Here is a 20,063-nt window from a genome sequence, read left to right on the forward strand (position 1 = left end):
ACAGTGGGCACAAAAACTCCTGGCTGAACAAATCCATCCTGGCTTCTGACACAGTGCCTAGAGCATAGAGGTGATCATGATTCTTCAGAGCTAAAAGTGCTAAATCAGACCCATACCGTCTGGGCTGGCAGCTGAGGAGGAGGAATGAATGCACGAGTCAACGTGATCCTAATGTGTTTTCGAGAGACTCAGACGTCTAGGGAGTTTCATTGGGCTTTTGACAAGAATCACTGCATTGGTAAGCAAGTTTAAGTTTGCAATAGCCCCAATTCAAGTAAGGATCATTAATTCCTCATTTTTCATTTTAAAAAGATGCTGAGTGCATGTGGTCAGCGTTCCGCCACTGAAAGGCAAAACCATGTTCGTTATAGGCAAAGCACATGCCCCCACGGACCGTGGCCTTTTAGGATTAGCTTAAACTGGAAGCTAAAGGAAAACGGATCATGTAATCAGAAAAACCCATCTGAATGAAACCCCAGGAACCACACTTTGTTTTCTAGCTGCTTTCGGGAATTCACATTTAATCAAAATTGAAGAGTACAGCGGTTGCCGTGAGAACTCTTGCATCTCATCTCCGTTTTAATGATTTCTTTTTAATTAGTTGATGCTCTGCAGATATCCTAGTGTGCTTCAAACAACTGGGAAACAGAAAAAGAAGTGGGAGTTGCAGTTGCTTCTGGCAGAATTGTGTTTGCTTCCTTGGTTCTGGGCAATCTTGCTAACAAGTAACCTGTAACCTACCGCTAAGGCTACAACTAGATAATTACTTGGTTAATTTTCATACTTTAGTTTACAATCCTAATGAGTTCTCTGACTCGTATTCCCTAGGCAATGTAGAGTTCTATCTCGTCACATTTGTGGTTCTTGTATTTGGAGTCTCCTGTTTTCATTTAAAAGATGAAAAGCTTAATTAGTGCCCCCAGTTCCTAGATTTTTATACGCTGTCGTATGCTTTTGCCAGGAGTGTTAGGATATTTTGTCATTTAAAACTCAAAAGGGAACTGAGTGAAATGCCTGTCACTTTGAAGCAGTTTCTTTCATCGTAATCATGACTAGGTTACAAAGAGTAGCATAACGCAAACGGACTTAAGAGTCACTGCTTGAGAAGCCGGTGGAGGCAGAGTTGGGAAAGGTAAAGGGTTTGGCGTCAGGAGGATGCAAATTCAAATCACATCTCTACACTCATCTGGGCAAGGTTCTCAGTCTGAATGTGAACTGGTGATAAGGCCCTTTGCCTGGCAGAACTGCCCTATGGATTTGGTGAGATCGTGAGGTCCCGTGTTTTGCACACCCACACCTGATGGTCTCTGTATTGGTGCTATCCAACAGAAATGAAATGTGAGTCACATCTGTGATTTAAATGTTTCCAGTAGCCACATTAAAAAGTAAAAAAGGTGAAATGAAGTATAATTATTTTATTTAATCCAAGATGTGCAAAGTATTAACATTTCAACATGCATAGACTTCTTGAAATAGTTTACATCATCTCTCTTTTGGAGCACTAAGTCTTTGAAATCCATTTTCTCAGAACAGTTCAATTTAGACTCACCATACTTTAAGTGTTTAATAGCCAGCTGTGGCCAGTGGCTACTGTACTGGAAAGTGTAGCACTGGATGATCAATCAATTTTCATTTCTTTCCCTTTATATTTTAGGAATAAAGTTGCCATCCATCCAGTGGAGTGGCTGTTACGGAGCCTCGGGAGTCTTTCCTCGTCGTAGTTCGGAAATCGGTTTAATCCTGGGAGAAACGACCGTTAGCACGACTGGAAGAGTACAGGTATCAGTGGTTTGTTGAATTTTAATTGCCTTAATATGGGTCTCATGGGGGAAAATGTACTCCTTGATATTTAAAATGGTCATTGAAATCAAAGAGGGCTATAAAAGGCGCCTAAAGATAGTGTGAAAAATATAGAGCGATCAAGTTCAGTTGGTCGAAACTCGAGATTTTTGTACCTTTAGACGAGGTCCATGAATGGACTTCGGGGGCACGTAAAGCCTCCAAAATTATATGCAAATTTTTTTGTGTTGTGTATCATACGTATATTTTCCTGTGGGGAGAACCCGTAATTTCCATCACGTTCTTAAATGCGCCAAGGAAATGACAGTGTAAGCAGCTGTGGTGGTAGAAATCCCTGTTGGCTACAGGGGAAATTCTGTTTACGTGGGAACTACGGTTTCATATCTGGGAGGACGGAAGTTGTACGTCGTCTCTTGTCACCGTTAACCAGGAAAATCCCTCAACTCGCCTGTTGAGGAAATGCCTGTGCTCGGAGGCACTTGGGGGCTCAGACTCACTGAAAAATGGGATTCGCGTCTCCTGACTGATGTTCACTCCAGGGCATCCACTGGTGAGCTGTGTTTATATTTTGGTTGAGGGCACAGGAGTGAATACGTTCAAGTTAACTGTGCACTTGACAGCGACCTTTCCCCCGTGGGAGTGGCCGTAAGGGCTATGGGAACGGGTGTTGGGTTCTGAATTCAGATCCCAGTTTGTTCATTAAGCAGCCACCGTTTGTCTCCTTGAGTCTCCTGCTCATTGATCAAATGATTTCTCAGGTCCCTTCCGACTCCTTTTAGGAGTTGATTTGCTAAATTCGGTTCGGGAAACCTCGTATGACATTGCAAATTAGGACCAAGCGTATCCATATGAAAAAGTGATTGAAAAAATAAGTTGGAATTGAAGGGTCCGGAATTGGGATTAGAATGTATGTTACTTTTTATTTCCCTCCACTGTTTCACACGGGGCACAGACTGACCCCTAAATCCAGAGGCACCCAGGGAGCCCTGATTGGAAACCCCTCAACTTCAGCCTGATGGCACATGACTGTTTAGGTGGGAGATCTTTGCTCTTGTAGCCGCGTACACCCCTCTGGCCTTTAATGAGAACACACAAGGCAGGAAGGCTATTTCTCCAAAGAAACCCACGCACTTAGTCTTATACCCAACCTGTGTATGTCTTGCCGCGTTTTTGTTTTGTTTTTGCGGTACGCGGGCTCCTCACTGCTGTGGCCTCTCCCGCCGCGGAGCACAGGCTCCGGACGCGCAGGCTCAGCGGCCACGGCTCACGGGCCCAGCCGCTCTGCGGCACGTGGGATCTTCCCGGACCGAGGCACGGACCCGTGTCCCCTGCATCGGCAGGTGGACTCTCAACCACTGTGCCATCAGGGAAGCCCTCTTGACGCAATTTGTAATTCATCTGACTGGTGTTGGTTCTCGGTGACACACTAACTAGCAAGAAAGGGTGTGAGGTTAAGAGAGCTGGAGATGGGGCGCTGCTCCTGGGAGCCAAGGATCCAATTCTGTTGGAAGTTGAACTTGGAGAGTATTGGAAAACCATGGTGCTAACAGGCCACCTTTTGCAAACACTAAGGTAGCAGGTGTAATTATCTTCGCGATGCCTGGTCTGGAAGAGGTTATGAACAGATATCTTAATAGTGAGGAATAAATATATCGGTGTCGTATCTACATTGTTTGTTCTAATGGAAGTACGACTACTAATGACTAGTCTTAAGATGTTGGCCACAAGGGAGGAATATGGGTTCGAACAGGGTGTGTTGGAGGAATCTAAGTCTCAGATACCTAAACACTTGGCCACTTCAATCCAAATTTCAGTGAGAAAACCAGGTGTCTGGCATCACGGCAAATGAAAATACCTTTTGTGATCCCAGTCATTCGTTCATTTGTGTATGTATGTATGTACGTATGTCTTTTTAGTAGACATTATAGCTGACATTTGTGTGAACGCTATCATCGGGGAACAATTCGTAGTGAATTCAGTATTTGGGATCCTGTGGGGTGTTGCGGTGTGAAACATACCAGTTTTGAAGCCCACCCACTTTGGTGACCCTTGCTAGTCTATGAAAATATTGTGGCTTTTGCAGATGCATGTTAGAAATGGAAAGTTGGGCCTAGCTACTCAGAGATGTTGTTAGATATTACCGACAGGCGGTAATGGTGGCAGTAAACCAAAGGGGTTTTGTTGTGAACACGAGCTTGGTTGATAAACTTGCTCAGTTATTCCAGTTTATAGCACAGTGGGCCAAGTTGAGGGTTTCTGTAAGGCAGACAGTCATTCGAATGCTAGATTTTTTTCCTAACAAACAAACAGACCTGTCTTTGGATTCCGAGCAGAATGAAGGTAGTGGATGACCTGAAACGCTCAAATTCTTCCGAGGCAGCAGGTAATACAATGAAGGGAAAAAAAATACACACTGCAAAAGGCTTTTATTTTATAGGCACCACTGCAAAATGAGGAATCACTTCAAAACATATCAAATAGAAAATAATAATTTATTTTAACTTCATTTTACTTACTGTTTATAACTAACCATGGTTCTCTGAATTTGCTCGAAAAAGTCTGTCCCTTTGAATCTACAAAGCAAAGGTTTACTACAGTGAGCACTTAAAATTCCACAAACCGTCTCCATCCACAACTTTCCTGTACATGCAAAGTCCTCCAACGGGTTGCAGTATCTGCAAACATGCTTTAAACTTCCACGAAGCTGTGTTATAGTTTGCCGTCTGTTAAAAACCTTTACACTCTCTTGGGAACTTTAACCAGGAGAAGAATGTTTAAATTTATGTGTAGTATACCTCGTGAACCACAGAGTTTGGTGGTTTTTGGAGCTGAAGCTTTGACCTAATGTTAAACGGTCACTCACATATTATAAAGTAGGGTTCCATTAAAAATACATACTGGCAGTCGTATCTGAGTTTTCGGCAGGCAAAAAAAAAAAGTGTGTTTAACTTTCGTATATGAATATAGTGTGTAAACAAATTCTTCTGTGAAGGTATGCTTAATAAAAGAGCTTTTTGAAATTTTAAAAACTTCATGTGAAAGGTAACGCGTATAAAAAGTCCCATTGCTATTTGAAAAAAAGCTCTGTTTGTTTTGTTAATATTGCCTTCCAAGACAGTTACGGGTGGTTTTTCTCCGCTTAAAATAGAGCTAAGACGACACCCAGAGTGAGTGAGTGGGTAGGGCTCGCTGATTTCGACTATAAACATGATGACACTATTTATCTTATATACAAAAGCTTGCCGCATTGAACGAGGCAGGAATTGCTACCTCAACGGTAGTGTTCTCTCTTATGTACATAATGCAGAAGGGAAAATTATACAGTAGTCACCGATAGGAACGAATTGTATACTCTAGTGCCGTCTGGAGATTTCGTGCCGTGGGTTAAGAGTTCTTGGATCGTCATCCAGTTATCAAATATCTTTTTATTCCTCTTCTTCATCATCTTTTTGTGGCTGAGTTCCAGGATGTTCATCTCCTTCCTGTCGTCGGCCCCTTGCTGCTCCTTCAGGCAGTCGAGCCGGCTCTGCATCATGAACTCGCGCCTCCGCCTCTGCTCCTTGGCCTTCACCACGTGTTGCTTCCTCTCCTCCTTGCTCCAGTACCGCCCCATCTTCAGCTCGCTCACCGCATCGTCGTCCGTGGTCATGCCGCTGCGCTCCTCGCGGATCTTGAGCGCGCGCTCCCGCAGCAGGCGATCCCGCACCGGCCGCTTGGTGATGTAGCGCGTCCCGTCGCTCCGGATCTTCACTTTCCACTCCATTCTCGGCTCCGACTGGTTGGCCGAGTTCAGGTCCTTGCACATGCTCACCAGGCTCATCTGGCTTTGCGCGTACTCCACGGCCGACTTCTGCTGGATCAGCTGCATGTAGCTCTGGTAGTGCTGCGCGTGCGCCGGGATGTGGGCGTGTTTGTAGGGGGAGTGCGGGAAGGGCGACAGGTACGAGCCGCCGCCCAGCTTCTGGCTGGGGGTGGGGCTCCCGCTGCCGTCGTCGCTGGGTTTCCTCTCCTTGCCCTCCAGGGCCTGGCTGGGGTCCAGCTCTTCAGGGGAAGGGCTGTAGTCCGGAGAGCCCACTTCGGGATCTTCCGTGATGGAGAGCAGATTCCTTGGGGACGGCCCGTACGCCTCGGTGGTCCCCGCGGCGCCTTCGCCGCCAGGGCCGCCGACGCCCTCGGCCGCTCGCCTCAGAGAGTTGTCGGGGGACATCTCCAAGGTGAGCGGGGTGCTCCGGCAGCTCTCGCCTGTGTTGTACGCGCTCGAGCTGTCTTTGTCGGACTTCTCGGGGAGCTCGGTGATGTCCGAGAGCTCGCGCCTGCGCACGTCGACGCTGGTGTTGTAGTTGCGGAAGCCGCTGTTGTGCAGCATCCAGGGCTCGCGGTACTGCTCCTTGAGCTGCTGCATCTTGTGCGCCCGCACGATGCTGAGGCACTCCAGCTCGATGCTGCGCAGCTCCTCGTTCAGCAGCTCCAGCTCCTTGTCCACGCTCTCCGGGTCGCTCTTGCTGGCGTCCAGGGGGCTGCCCGGGTAGTACAGGCCGTAGGGGCTGGCACTCTTCACCTGGCACTTGAGCTCCAGCAGCTCGCGGAAGCGCTCGCACTCGTCCACCGGGATGCCCAGGTAGTCGGCGTCGGCGCAGTCGGCCGAGATGAAGGACTCGTTGCTGAAGGGCAGGTCGCTGCTGCCCAGGGTGTCCTGGCTGCACGTGAGCTTCCTCTGGCCGGCCAGTGGCGGGGAGGCCGCGGGGGCGTCGTCGCCGTTGTTCTCCTGCTCTGAGCTCTCGTCGTTGCGCGTGCTCTCGTCCGTCCGGCCCACGCCACTGTCCTTCTCGTGCTGGTTGGACAGGATGGTGGCCGTGTCTGTGGTTCCCCCGTCTTCCTCGTGCTTCTTCTACACGACAGAAAACAAGAACACACGGGCACAGTGAGGGGCGCCGGAGGTGCAGTTCCCAGGTGTGACTCTTCCTGTAGGAGGGGGGCCTGGGCATTAGCTACGGGTTAACTACCCGGTCAGCCTGACCTGGGGGAGCCACTGAACCGCCTTCTCGGCCTCAGTTTCCGCACCTGGGAAAGGAGGACGATAGTCACCTTACCTCACCGAATGATTCCAGCCATTTGAGGACCCCTGTGCACGCACGGGAAGCAGGAGGCATAGGTGATGTCCTTTTAGCTCCTAAGGCCCTCGATTAGCAGTCACTTAGGGTATCTCTGACAATGGTCGTGGCACAGAAGGGGGACGGAAAGGGTGCCAAGCAGCTCAGGTTAAACAGAGGGAATTGCTTTGCTTTTCAAAACATGACTTTTTCTTTCTCTGCTCTAGCGATTAATGCCGGCACAGGGGGGTTTGGTTTCGAAACGAGTGTCAGAAGGTCAGGGGTACCCGGGCATTACTGCTTTTGCTTTTATAAGCCACACGGCACTCTCGTGGTCAGGGCAACTACAGGCTTGCCTTTCACTCGGGCGAACAGAAAAGCACTTCGTGAGTTAGTTTCCTGGCCGTCTTCCCGGCGGCAGCTGGGTTGCTCAGGGGCTTGGGCATCCCGAGGGAGATGTGGGGCCGGGTTTCCCTGCTGCTGAGAGGGCGGAGGGGCTGGCGGGGGTGGTACCTGCTGCAGCACGCCGGCGGTGAACTGCATGGCCTGGTGGTGCTGCTCTTCCAGCATGTCCATGTGCAGGTCGTCCAGAAAGTCGTTTCTGTCGTCGTCCATCCACCCCTCGTCCAGCTGGGGAGAGACAGCCGCCCACACATGCCCTTAGGCTGAGGCTCCTTTCGCTCTCATTTTATGTATTTATTTTTAAGAAAGGACAGTAACCCTGGGGAGAAATACTTCTGGGGCCCCCTCCGGGGGTCATCGAAATGCAGGCTGCCTGTCGTTCTGCTCTACGACAGACGACTACCCCACGCTCACGGTGAAGACAGCTCCCACCCTACACATCCGGGGGACGGGGCTGCAGTCTGCTCTTTTACTGTTGGAGGGTGAGGCGCTTTCCCCCAGGTTAGCTCCTTTCGGTGAAGGAGGCCACTGAGTATAGGGGCGGCGTCCAGGAGCCCTAGCCCTGCCTGCCCTTCTGCTTGACGGCCCGCACATAAGTTTAGCAGGTCCCCACGAGAAGGCACTTACAGTACGGAAAGCATTCTTTCTGACAAAAAAAAAAGGTAGCTCTACTAACCTAGCCGTTTGTTAGTCTTGGGCAAGGCCTATCACTTTGATCAGGGCTCTTCTCTCTCATGCTCATAAGAAAGCAGACCGCTCAGGGGTCTGACATCTACCTCCCGTGGGCCAAATCTGGCCTGCGGCCTATTTTTGTTTGTTTAAAAACAGCGTAATTGGAACACAGCCAAGCCCCTTTGTTTACGTATTGTCTGCGGCTCCTTCTGCACTGCAGTGGCACCGGAGACCATATACACAGCTCCCAAAGCCCATCCTACTTCTTCTTTGGCCCTTTAAGGAAGAGTCTGCTGACCAAAGTTTCTTTCCTTTTTTTCCAGTAAAAGCTGTCCTACGTGGCAGATGTACGTCACGATGATTTGATGTGCATATAGACATAGTGAAATAATTACCAGTCGAGTAACTAACGTATCTCACAGTGACTGTTTTTTGGGTGATGAGAGCACCTAAAGTTTAACTATAATCGTCATGCTGTACGTTCCTTAACACGCTGCGATTGTAAATGAGACCCACACAGATACTGGTCAGGTCCTGGGAAGTCAAACATGTTGACGGGCATGACCCTGGCTGTGTTTTCCACGCCCTCATGTTCCCTCCTCCTTTCTTTCATTATGCTCCCTGCGTTAACGAACGTGTGGGGCCCGCGGTGTAAATGCCAGGGTGGATGTCAGCACGCTCCTTAGAAGGTCAAAACGAGAAACGGATTGGAAGTCCGAGCAACTCAGATTACCTTTCCGGGGTACGGAGTACCCTTCAAGCTCAGATTCGATAGGTGGGCAGTGTTCTGCAGGGCCAGGGACTTCGTTAGACTTTGTTACTGATTTTAGAACTACAGACCCAGCTTCACGTGCCGGAAGCTGACTCACCTGGAGTTCGGGCCTTGCAATTAGCAAGGAAAAGTTCTTGTTGTCTTCACTGGTTAGAAGAGCCACGGCCTCTTCGCGGTTCTGTACCTCTATCCCGTTAATCTAAAAAGGAAAAGGTGGAAGGGTAGACAAGGAGCATGAGTAAGTTGTGCAGAATCATTCTGCACTGTTGCAGGCCTGCATCTCACAGCTGGAACAGAGAACTTCCAGGCAGCTTGAAAAGAAAACGCTGGTGTTCAGAAGGAAAGGCCTTGCTCAAACTGACACAGTGTCTCTGGGCTACATGACAGCCTCCACGGGCGTAGTGCCCAGGCGGAGGCTACGTGAACAGAAGTAGCTGGGACTCCAAAAGGCAGCCCTGAGAAAAATCACAGCGTTGTGAAGAGGGAAAACATCTAAGCAATTTAATGACACGTAATTAAATATACTCAGGCAGGAGTCTAAATGGAATCTACTAAAGCGTGACTACAGCTAATTTTCAGATAATATCGGAGAAAAAAGCAGCACTGGGGGCTGTACGTGAACGTGCTGGAATTATGCAGCGTGTTCTGTGTTCCCAGTTTCACACTTGAATGTCTTAAGGTGGGACACAAGGTCAAGCGGGAGGGAGTCTCTCACCATCACGCCCGATCACGCTAGGGCAGGATTCTGGCTTCCTGTCCTGTCACCTTCGAGCTCTGCTGGTCTGGAGGTCTCAGCTCCAGGGTGCACGGCAATGGTTCCGTGGAGCTGGAAGGGGAGCCTGCCCTCGACTCTCTATGCCAGTGAAGGAACGGGCAGCAAAGGGGGCGACAGCTCTCGGTCAACGAGGGGAGGTGTGGCAGGCAGGGAGGCGGGGAGGGCCAGATAGGGAACTCAGTGCTTCCGTGGCCAAGGGCAGATGCCAGTGGAAAACTAGAGCCGCTGAAAAGGCCGTTACTCCTGAGGGTTCAGCCCCGTCAGGAATGACAGTCCGGGCTGAAGTCAGGGCAAGTGTAAGAATAAGCAGTGGCAAAAGGAAACGAAAATTACTCGCAGGGAGGTAGGCAGGGATACGTCTAAACACAGTGGATTCGAAATGAGAAGACAGGAATGAGCAGAGGTAGAAGCTAAGTCTTCTACCCATGAACCAGAGCCTCTCAATTTCTGTGAGATTAAAAAAGACTGTAATAGAATTTACCATGTGATCCAGCAGTGCCACCCCTGGGCATATATCCAGACAAAACTATAATGAATTCCAAAAGACACACGCACCCCGGTGTTCACTGAAGCACTGTTTGCTACAACAGCCAAGACATGGAAGCAACCTAAACGTCCATGGACAGATGAATGGATAAAGAAGGCGTGGTACATACAGACAGACAATGGAATATTACTCAGCCATCAAAAAGAAAGAACGAGACGATGCCTTTTCCAGCAACGTGGATGCAACTAGAGATTATCATACTAAGTGAAGGAAGTCAGAAAGAGAAAGACAACTATCTTATGATGGCACTCATACGTGAAACCTAAAATATGACACAAATAAACCTATTTCTGAAGCAGAAACAGACTCACGGACACAGAGAACAGACGGGTGGTTGCCAAGGGGGACGAGGGGGGGAGAGGGTTGGATTGGGAGTCTGGGATTAGCAGAGGCAAACTGGTATATACAGAGAATGGATAAACAACAAGGTCCTACACTGTGTGTAGCACAGGGAACTATACCCAATCTCCTGTGATTAAACCTTAATGGAAAATAATAGAACGTATACACATGTATAACTGAGTCACTTTACAGCTGTAACTAACGCAAGATTGTAAATCAACTGTACTTCAATAAAGAATGTTATTTGTTAAAAAAAATAATTAAAGCTTAAATTAAAAGACAATTAAAGGGAAAAAAAGACGGGTCTCAGTTTGACTCGAAAGAGCAACAGGTATCCTTTACAGATAAAGAAACTACTCTTAAAAGCCATGGCATATACTAGTTAAATGCTGAGGCATGGCGTTTAAAAGATGGCTCAAACTTGAAATGTTCGGTCCAAAATTAATCCCTCCGAGAAAGCTCAAATGAGCATTATTTTGTTTCACAAGAACTGTGGGCCTGACCTGGCCCACTGATGTGTTGTCTGTGGCCCAAAGAGAAGGGCAAGGAAAGGAGATGAGCTGGCTCATATGCTGCAAAGCGCTGGGGCAGCCTTCCTGCTTAGGTGGGGCAGGCATCCTCTCCAGTTTGTCTCACGCCTCACACACCCTGTTGCCAGGTATTTTCCATAGCTTGTACTTCAGCCATCACCTTCTCTGGCCTCACCACACACCCGATATTTGCGACCCCCTGTTTGTTAACTTCTGCATTTCCACCCCAAAGCTATTAATGAGAACCAGTTTGCTCTTTAGTGATAAACAGGAAGCTGACCTACCTGGATGATGCGGTCTCCTTCTCGGATGCGCCCATCCTTGGCCGCGATGCTGTTAGGGTCGATCTGAAACACACAGCAGACATCTCAGCACCGAGGGGGTAACTTAAACACGCACGAAAATAAACAACGGCCCTTTCCAAAGTCTGCCTCTAACACATGGTCGTGCTCGTCCCTCTGTTTTCGTTTTGTGCCGAAATAAACAAGACTTAGGGTCATGCAGAGGGAGACGAACAGGGACTGATCTGTTTCCAAGCCCTTTGCAGGCTGTGTTCCGGGATCCTTGCACGGCAACCCTGCTGCACAGCAGTGTGCACAGACCCTGGTGACCTGAGGGGATGAAGAGGCACAGCTGACTCCTGTTGCACGCACAGGAATGAAAAGCAAAAGTGTGCTGGAGAACAGGTTAAAGGGTACCCTTCATCATGTGGGCTAGCAACCTTGAAAATAATTAAAGCAACTTAATTATTTTACCAAATGGGTATATTGAAGTTTGGAAAGTAACTTTAAAAATGAAATATAATTGAGACAAGTGGGATTCAGTTTGGGAGAGACACCCCCGAAATGCAGTCATGATGGGCCAACTTAAGCTTGGTGGGCGAAGTATACCCCAAGGGATAATTATTAAGCCTAGCAGACACATCCCTTGATTCATCCCATGGGGATGGATTGTATTTCCTGACAAAATGGGGTTTCTGTGCTTGCAAAGAGGGCAGTGCGTGGTAAGGTATCCATCCTGAAATCAGTTGCTTTGCATTGTCTCCTCTGGGAAGATAAAGATAGCTTCCGTCTATGTACTTTGAAATTGCACTGAACTTACGTGAATTCAACTGTACACACCGCACCAAAAGCAAAGAAAAAAGAGAAACAGACACAGAAATACTTTAAAAAGTGTAAGTGATGCCCTCCCCCATCCCATTCAATGAACACGAGAAGGGAAATGTGAATCTGCTCTTCCCTCGGGGTTGAACACATGAAGCCATGTACACGGCTCCATTTTATGGCCGATTTGCAGGCTTCTGAAGGGTAGTTTTGTCTTATGTGCCAACATTAGGACTTAACCCCTATGTAAAGACGTCACTCCATGGAGCGTGATAAAGGGGACGAAGAAATCTGTCTGCGTCTTTCCACAAACATCTCCGTGAGCCAGAGTTAAGGTTGGTTGACACATAAAAGGCAAAAAAGAGACCAACTCTCTTGCTATGATAGTTATAAAAAATCAGCCCCGATACCTCGCTTATATAGATCCCAATGTCATCTTCATCGTCCGTCCGGTAGCATACTGTGAGGCCCAGCTTGTCCTGGCTGTTCATTCTGTAGAGATCCACTTCCTAGACAAAGAAAGGGCATTTCCCTGTGAGACCCCGGCAGGCAGTGAGGGCTGGGAGGACGTCCAATGCTTTAAAAAACATTTCGTTTAAATGATGCACTGGATTTCTTCGCATTGGATGTGGGCAGAGCGGTTAACTTACTAAACAAAAAAGTGATTACGGGCATGGGATCAATGCCCAGGGCATTTCTGACCTTTCAGTCAATATAAAGTCATTTTGAAAATAGTTATTGTATTGATCCCCCCAAAGAAAAATTACCCATATTTCACTCAGCGTCAAGACTTCTGGGGTCGGGCTTTGAAAAAGCATTCTTTCAATGTCTGCCACAAACAAGAATATTTCCAAACCCCAACCCATCCAGCCATTTCAGTACAAATGCCTCCAATGTGTGTGGTGAGATTATTTCCCGTTGTGTTCTGTTAATATGCACAGTAACAGAACTTGCAAACAGACTACACATAAATTGATCCAGGGAAGGAGGGTAACGTGATAGCACGCAATTAATGCTTTCCCCAACAGCTGTGATATTTACAGTCGAGAAATTAGTTTCCGCCGCTATTACAGCAAATTAAGTAAAAGCAAAGCGAGCCCAAACGCGAGACACAAGGGCACAGGGAACGCCACTGTATTTGCCAATTAACCTGCACTTTGGAATGACGTCAGAACTTTGAAAACTGTTGGACCCCTGGAGGAAGTGGCGTGCTTCTCTGAAAGCGTTCACAGGCCAAGTCTCCCTTTCCGCCCATCCTGCCAACCACCCACACGAGACGCGGCAGCACGAAGGGCCAAGGGCTGCCTGATGATAAGTTCTCAGGCAGAGGCCCCGGTCTGGTGTTTAGTGTTAGCTGCTTGCCAACCAGCAGGAGCTCTGAGATGGGGTCGGTCTCTGGAAATATCTTCTCTCTCCCGGTTCTTCTTGGTGAGGGCACAGTTGTTTTTGTGGTCAAAGCTCAACACAGTTACATAGCAGATACTTACGGAACCCTCCCCTGGGTGCCCAATACCATGGATACTTTCGAGACAGAAGAACAGGAGGTGCAAAGGCCCTGGGGCCAGGAGGGCTGAAGCCCTGTGAACGAGGAAGAGCGGGGCAGGCTGAGCATAGCCAGGCAGTGGGGCCAACGGGCCAGCGTCGGGGAGCTCAGATTTGATTTCAGCATCACGGGAAGCCTTGGAACACTTTTAAAGTGAAGACTGCCATGATCTGCTGGATACTTTCAGCAGGCTTTCCGGCTGATGTGTAGAGTATAGTGTGGTGCTTAAGAGATGAGGCTCAAAGACCTGTGTGCAGATCCCAACTCTAGCTTTTTCTAGCAGCTTCATCACGGGGTTTCACGGGCTCGTTACTATATCTGAGCCTGCTTCCTCACTGGCGCATGTCACCCTGCCGCTTGGACAGGGTGAAGAGTCACTGAGACGAGACTGCCGAGCTCTCAGCACAGTGACGGGCCCAGAGACAGTCCACGGAAAACCGCAGTACGATACGTGCAGGCAGCTTCTGCACGTCTTGTATAAGAATAAGCTTCTTCCTTATTAAATAAAATTAATAAGATAATTTTATTTTCTGAATATTGACCTGTGAATTAATTCAATGACTTCCTCATTATAGCTTTAGCAACCTGGCACGTTTCCCTTAAATGAAATCCCATTAATTTCTGATAATTTAGTGGAGTTGGATGGAAATTTCGTTTCTCGTTGTTTTGAGAAAAAGACTAAGCAATCAAAGAGGTAGCACGAGTTTAACCACGAGGGCACATAACTTTCCAGGTACTTTGGAATAACCCGGTTGCATACTGCAAATACACTAGGCCCACAGCATCCTCATGTTTCAAACGCATGCCCAAGTCTCTGTCTCAGGTTGCACCTCATCTGGGTGCAGGCTAAAGGGAAGACCTCCGTTTCGGCGCTTCCTAAGAGGCAGCGTAAATCCGTGGAATTTCCCGATTACTCGTTTGTCTCTACATGCACCGCTGCAGCCCCACTGCTGCCACAGAGCCCTGGCTTCAAGGTGGAAGCCAGCCGGTTCTGGAACAAGTTCACGTGCAACCAAAGCAGAGAGAAAGGTAACTGGAGAGGCTGAAAGAAGAAAACTTAGAAAGATAATAAACATTGTGATATGACTTTTCCCAGAATAAAAGCGATACTACAGGTTATAGTTTTCACTGAATGACTGGCCACCAAGGTGAACAGCTCTTAAGAAAGGTCAAAAGATACCAGAGCTCCACTGGGCTTCACTCTACTATGACTCAAAGTTTGCTTCAAGGTCACGGCGAGGTAGGTGCGGAAAATGAGGGCAGTGTTTAGAAATTTTATAGCACTTGGATGCTGTCATGATAGCCAAGGATAGGATTAGCAGACTTGTCTCACTGACCACGGTGTAAGACTGCGTCAGGTACTATTGAGCTGAAGTGGCAAGGGGTGAGCTATGGAGTCACTCGTGGTAGAATCACGTATTGGTCAGTGACATGTTAAAAATTAAACCAACCGGCTAACCTGGTCCCCCCGGCCTTTCACCGCCGAGAGTCTGAGAAGCATGACTCTGTAATACACGTGTAGGATTGAGGGCTCCATTTAAGAACTCGGGAAAGTGAAAAGTCTGGAACTGATGTCTTGGGGAAAAAACAGCATGACATACTAGGAGTATTCAAGTAGGAAAAAGGAAGACTCGTAGGGAATGTGACAGATGAAGGTCTGACACGTAAAAAAAGATTTCATGCATTTGGCCTAGTCCCCAAACTCTGTGCAGTCTGCTATCTACAATCAATAGGATTTTGATCAAAACCTAACTTGAAAAGCACTCCTACTCTATTTTTTGTCAATATTTTGATGGACAGAAATTGGAAGAACTACTATTATAACAAGAGACAACTTTCTTAGAACAAAACAGCAGGTTGGCGTGGAAGAGATCCTAAAACATTTGTTGCTTTAAAGTATTTTCACCTGAATCACTGATAATTAATCAAGAACAGTATCCTACGCTCTTCCTTACTTAAACCCTTTTTATATGCTGCCGTTAACCCCATATGTGGTTCGAAAATTAGTCATAGATTCCCCATAAATGCTGTTTGGACTTATGTTACATACAACACGTGTTGGTGAAGATGACATTTCTGCCTGGTAGAGAAGACCTTCTGATTACCAGGTCTGTTTGCAGTCACTGATATTCTGAAAACAACGCTTCCTCACTCTAGTAGAATGATATACGGCCCAGCACTGCACTGAGCCTTTAAATCCCACTGCAAAATTTCCCAGGACAGGCTGTCATGGGGACACTCACATTCTCACTTTGGATAGACTTGACTTAAAAACTGCAAAGGCCAATTTACGTCCTTGCTGCGGAGGAGAAGCCCAGGCCTGGCTGCGGCCTGAGGCATATGCTGTGTGTCAGGGCAGTGCATGGGAGGAGCCAACTCCAATCTGAAACACTCGCCTGAGGATGTCCAAGCCTCACGCCCCACCCCAATTCCAGCTGGCTGCCAAGCACAACTTTAGCACTTGAGCCTTTAAACCAGACTCAAGAAGGGGAGCGCAATGCTACTTCAAGGGCAGTCCTTTAGGAGCCGCTTTCTATCTTGGAAGCGGTCTGGTTCTAAGAAGGATGTGTGGTTCTGGATAAACAGATGCTGGTAAAGCACATTTTCAGTAATAATAAAGCACAGGGGAACTTCCCGGGTGGCTCAGTGGTTAAGAATGCGCCTGCCAATGCACGGGACACGGGTTCAAGCCCTGGTCTGGGAAGATCCCACATGCTGCGGAGCAACTAAGCCTGTGCGCCACACTACTGAGCCTGCGCTCTGGAGTCCATGAGCCACAACCACCGAGCCCGTGAGCCACAACCACTGAAGCCCGCGCTCCTAGAGCCCATGCTCTGCAACGAGAAGCCACCGCAATGAGAAGCCCACGCACCGCCATGAAGAGCAGCCTCTGCTCGCGGCAACTAGAGAAAGCCCGTGCGCAGCAACAAAGACCCAACGCAGCCAAAAATAAATAAATTTATAAAACAAGCAAACAAACAAAGCACAGGGTATTACTCTGGGGTTTACTCTAGGTATGTACTTGACAATGATGTTAAGATAGCATGGGCTATAGTATTTGCTTTTGTTACCTGGATCTTCTTGGGAACTCTAAACAGAAGTTGGAAAAGCATCACTTACAACCCACACGAGGACAGAGACAAGACAGTGGAGTAGAAGGATGTCAGCTCACGGCTTCCTACAAAAAACAACCAAATCACAACTAACTGCTCAACAACCATGGACCAAAAAACCCCTGGAAGCTACCAAAAAAAGATATACTACATCCAAAGACAAAGAAGCCACAAGATGGTAGGAGGGGGTGCAACTGCTATAAAGTCAAATCCCAGACCCACCGGGGGTGGGGGGCGACTCACAATTGGGAAAATAATTACACCACAGAAGTTCTCCCACAGGAGTGAAAATTCTGAGTCCTACGTCAGGCTCCTCAGCCTGGGGGTCTGGTTACAAGAGGAAGGAGCCCTCAGAGAGTCTGGCAGGGTTTGATTGCAGGAATTCCACAGGACAGTAGGAAACGGTAAGTCCACTCTTGGAGGGCACACACAGGGTCCTGTGCGTACTAGGAGCCAGGGAAAAAAGCAGTGACTTCATAAGACTCTGGGCAAGACCTACCTGCTAGTATTGGAGGGTCTCCTGCAGAGACGGGCATTGGTTGTGGCTCACTGAGGGTACAAAGACACTGGCGGCGGCAGTTCTGAGGAGTACTCATTGGCGTGAGCCCTCCTGGAGGCTGCCATTTTCTTACCAAGTCCTGGCCCTACCCAACAGCCTGCAGGCTCCAGTGCTGGGATGCCTCAGGCTAAACAACCAGCAGGGCAGGAACACAGCCCCACCCATCAGCAGACAGCCTGCATAAAGTCTTCCTGAGCCTACAGCCCTCTAGGCACGCCCCTTGGCATGGCCATAGCTACCCGCCAGAAGGACAAGACCCAGTTCCACGCACCAGTGGGCAGGAACCACTGCCTCCCACTGGGAAGCCTGCACAAGCCTCTCAGACAGCCTCCTCCCCCAGGGGGCAGACAGCAGAAGCAAGGAAAACTACAACCCTGCAGCCTGGAACGGACACCGCAATCACAGAAAGTTAGACAAAATGACACGGCACAGGAATATGTCCCATATGAAGGAACAAGATAAAACCCCAGAAGAACAACTAAGTGAAGTGGAGATAGGCAATCTACCCGAAGAAGAATTTAGAGTAATGATAGTACAGAGGATCCAAGATCTCAGAAAAAGAATGGAGGCACAGATCAAGAAGATGCAAGAAATGTTTAACAAAGACCTTGAAGAACTAAAGAACAAACAAACCGAGATGAACAATACAGTAACTGAAATGAAAAATACACTAGAAGGAACAAACAGCATAATAACTGACGCAGAAGAATGGATAAGTGAACTGGAAGACAGAATGATGGAAATCACTGCCACGGAACAGAAGGAAAAAGAATGAAAAGAAATGAAGACAGTCTCAGAGACCTCTGGGACAACAATGAACACACCAACGTTCACATTACAGGGGTCCTGGAAGGAGGACAGAGAAAGGACCTGAGGAAATACTGGAAGCATTAATAGCTGAAAACTTCCCTAACATGGGAAAGGAAATAGTCACCCAAGTCCAGGAAGTGCAGAGAGTCCCAGGCAGGATAAAACCAAGGAGGAAAACACCGAGACACACAGCAGCAATCAAACTGACAAAAATTAAAGACATAGAAAAAGATATTAAAAGCAACAAGGGAAAAGCAACAAATAGCACACAAGGGAATTCCCATACTGGCATCAGCTGATTCCTCAGCAGAAATTCTGCAGGCCAGAAGGGAGTGGCACGATATATTTAAAGTGATGAAAGGGAAGACCTGACAACCAAGAATATTCTACCCATCAAGGCTCTCATTCAGATTTGATGGAGAAATCAAAAGCTTTACAGACAAGCAAAAGCTAAGAGAATTCAGCACCACCAGACCAGCTTTACAACAAATGCTAAAGCAACTTCTCTCGGTAGAAAAGGAAAGGCTACAACTAGAAACAAGAAAATTATGAATAGAAAAGCTCTTCGGTAAAGGCAAACATACAGTAAATGCAGGAAATCATCCACACACAAATATGATATCAAAACCAGCAACGGTGAGAAGAGGAGAGCACAAATGCAGGAGATTGGAAATGCATTTGACATTAAAAGACCAGCAATGTAAAGCAATCTTGTATATATATACACTGCTGTATCAAAACCTCATGGAAACTGCAGACTGAAAATCTACAATAGACACACACACACAAAGGACAAAGGAATCCAAACACAACACTAACGTTAGTCATCCAATCACAAGAGAACAAAAGAGGAAGGGAAGAAAAAAGACTCACAAAAACAAATCCAAAACAGTTAACAAAATGGCAATAGGAACATACATATCGATAATTACTTTAAATGTAAATGGATTAAGTGCTCCAACCAAAAGGCACAGGCTCACTGAATGGATATAGAAACAAGACCTGAATATATTGCTATCTACAAGACACCCACTTCAGATTGAGGGACAGGTACAGACTGAAAGTGAGGGGATGCTAAAAGGTATTCCATGCAAATGGAAATCCAAAGAAAGCTGGAGTAGCAATACTCGTATCAGACAAAATAGACTTTAAAATAAAGACCGTTACAAGAGACAAAGAAGGATTCGACACAATGATCAAGGGATCAATCCAAAAAGAAGATATAACAATTGTAACTATATATATGCACCCAACATAGGAGCACCTCAATATATAAGGGAAATTGTAACAGCCATAAAAGGAGAAATCGAAAGTAACACAATCATAGTGGGGGACTTTAACACCCCACTTTCACCAATGGACAGATCATCCAGACAGAAAATCAATCAGGAAACACAGGCCTTACATGACACATTAGACTGGGTGGACTTAATTGATATTTACAGAGCATTCCATCCAAAAGCAGCAGAATGCACATTCTTCACAAGTGCCCATGGAACGCTCTCCAGGACTGATCACATGCTGGGCCAACAAAGCGAGCCTCAGTAAATTTAAGAAAACTGAAATCACATCAAGCACCTTTTCCGATGACAACACTATGAGACTAGAAATCAACTACAAGAAAAAAAACTGTGAAACACTAAACACGTGGAGGCCAAACAACAATATGCTACTCCACAACCACTGGATCCCTGAAGAGATCAAAGAGGAAATCAAAAAATATCTGGAGACAAATGAAAATGAAAGCACAATGATCCAAAACCTATGGAACGCAGAAAAAGCAATTCTGAGAGTGTACTTTATAGCAATACAATCTCACCTCAGCAAACAAGAAGAATCTCAAGTAAACAACCTAAGCTTACACCTAAAGCAACTAGAAAAAGAAGAACAAACAGGACCCAAAGTTCGTAGAAGGAAAGATATCATACAGATCAGAGCAGAAATAAATGAAAAAGAGATGAAGAAAACAATAGCAAAGATCAATGAAACTAAAAGCCGGTTCTTT

The 20,063-nt window shown here is 47.1% G+C and overlaps 1 protein-coding gene across 1 annotated transcript in view; it reads right to left on the reverse strand.

Moving 5' to 3' along the window:
* Positions 1–4,251: 4,251 nt before the first annotated feature.
* The window catches only part of PDZRN3 (PDZ domain containing ring finger 3), a 247,439-nt gene continuing 231,627 nt past the window's right edge, over positions 4,252–20,063 (reverse strand). The window contains exons 6-10 of the mRNA XM_079933478.1: positions 12,444–12,542; positions 11,215–11,277; positions 8,834–8,935; positions 7,404–7,520; positions 4,252–6,688 (exon numbers count right to left, since the gene is read on the reverse strand). Coding sequence (XP_079789604.1) covers positions 5,117–6,688; positions 7,404–7,520; positions 8,834–8,935; positions 11,215–11,277; positions 12,444–12,542 — 1,953 coding nt within the window. The 3' untranslated portion in view covers positions 4,252–5,116. The remainder of the gene's footprint in view (positions 6,689–7,403; positions 7,521–8,833; positions 8,936–11,214; positions 11,278–12,443; positions 12,543–20,063) is intronic.

The sequence above is a fragment of the Stenella coeruleoalba genome, assembly GCF_951394435.1.
Source record: "Stenella coeruleoalba genome assembly, chromosome: 10".
Taxonomy (NCBI): domain Eukaryota; kingdom Metazoa; phylum Chordata; class Mammalia; order Artiodactyla; family Delphinidae; genus Stenella; species Stenella coeruleoalba.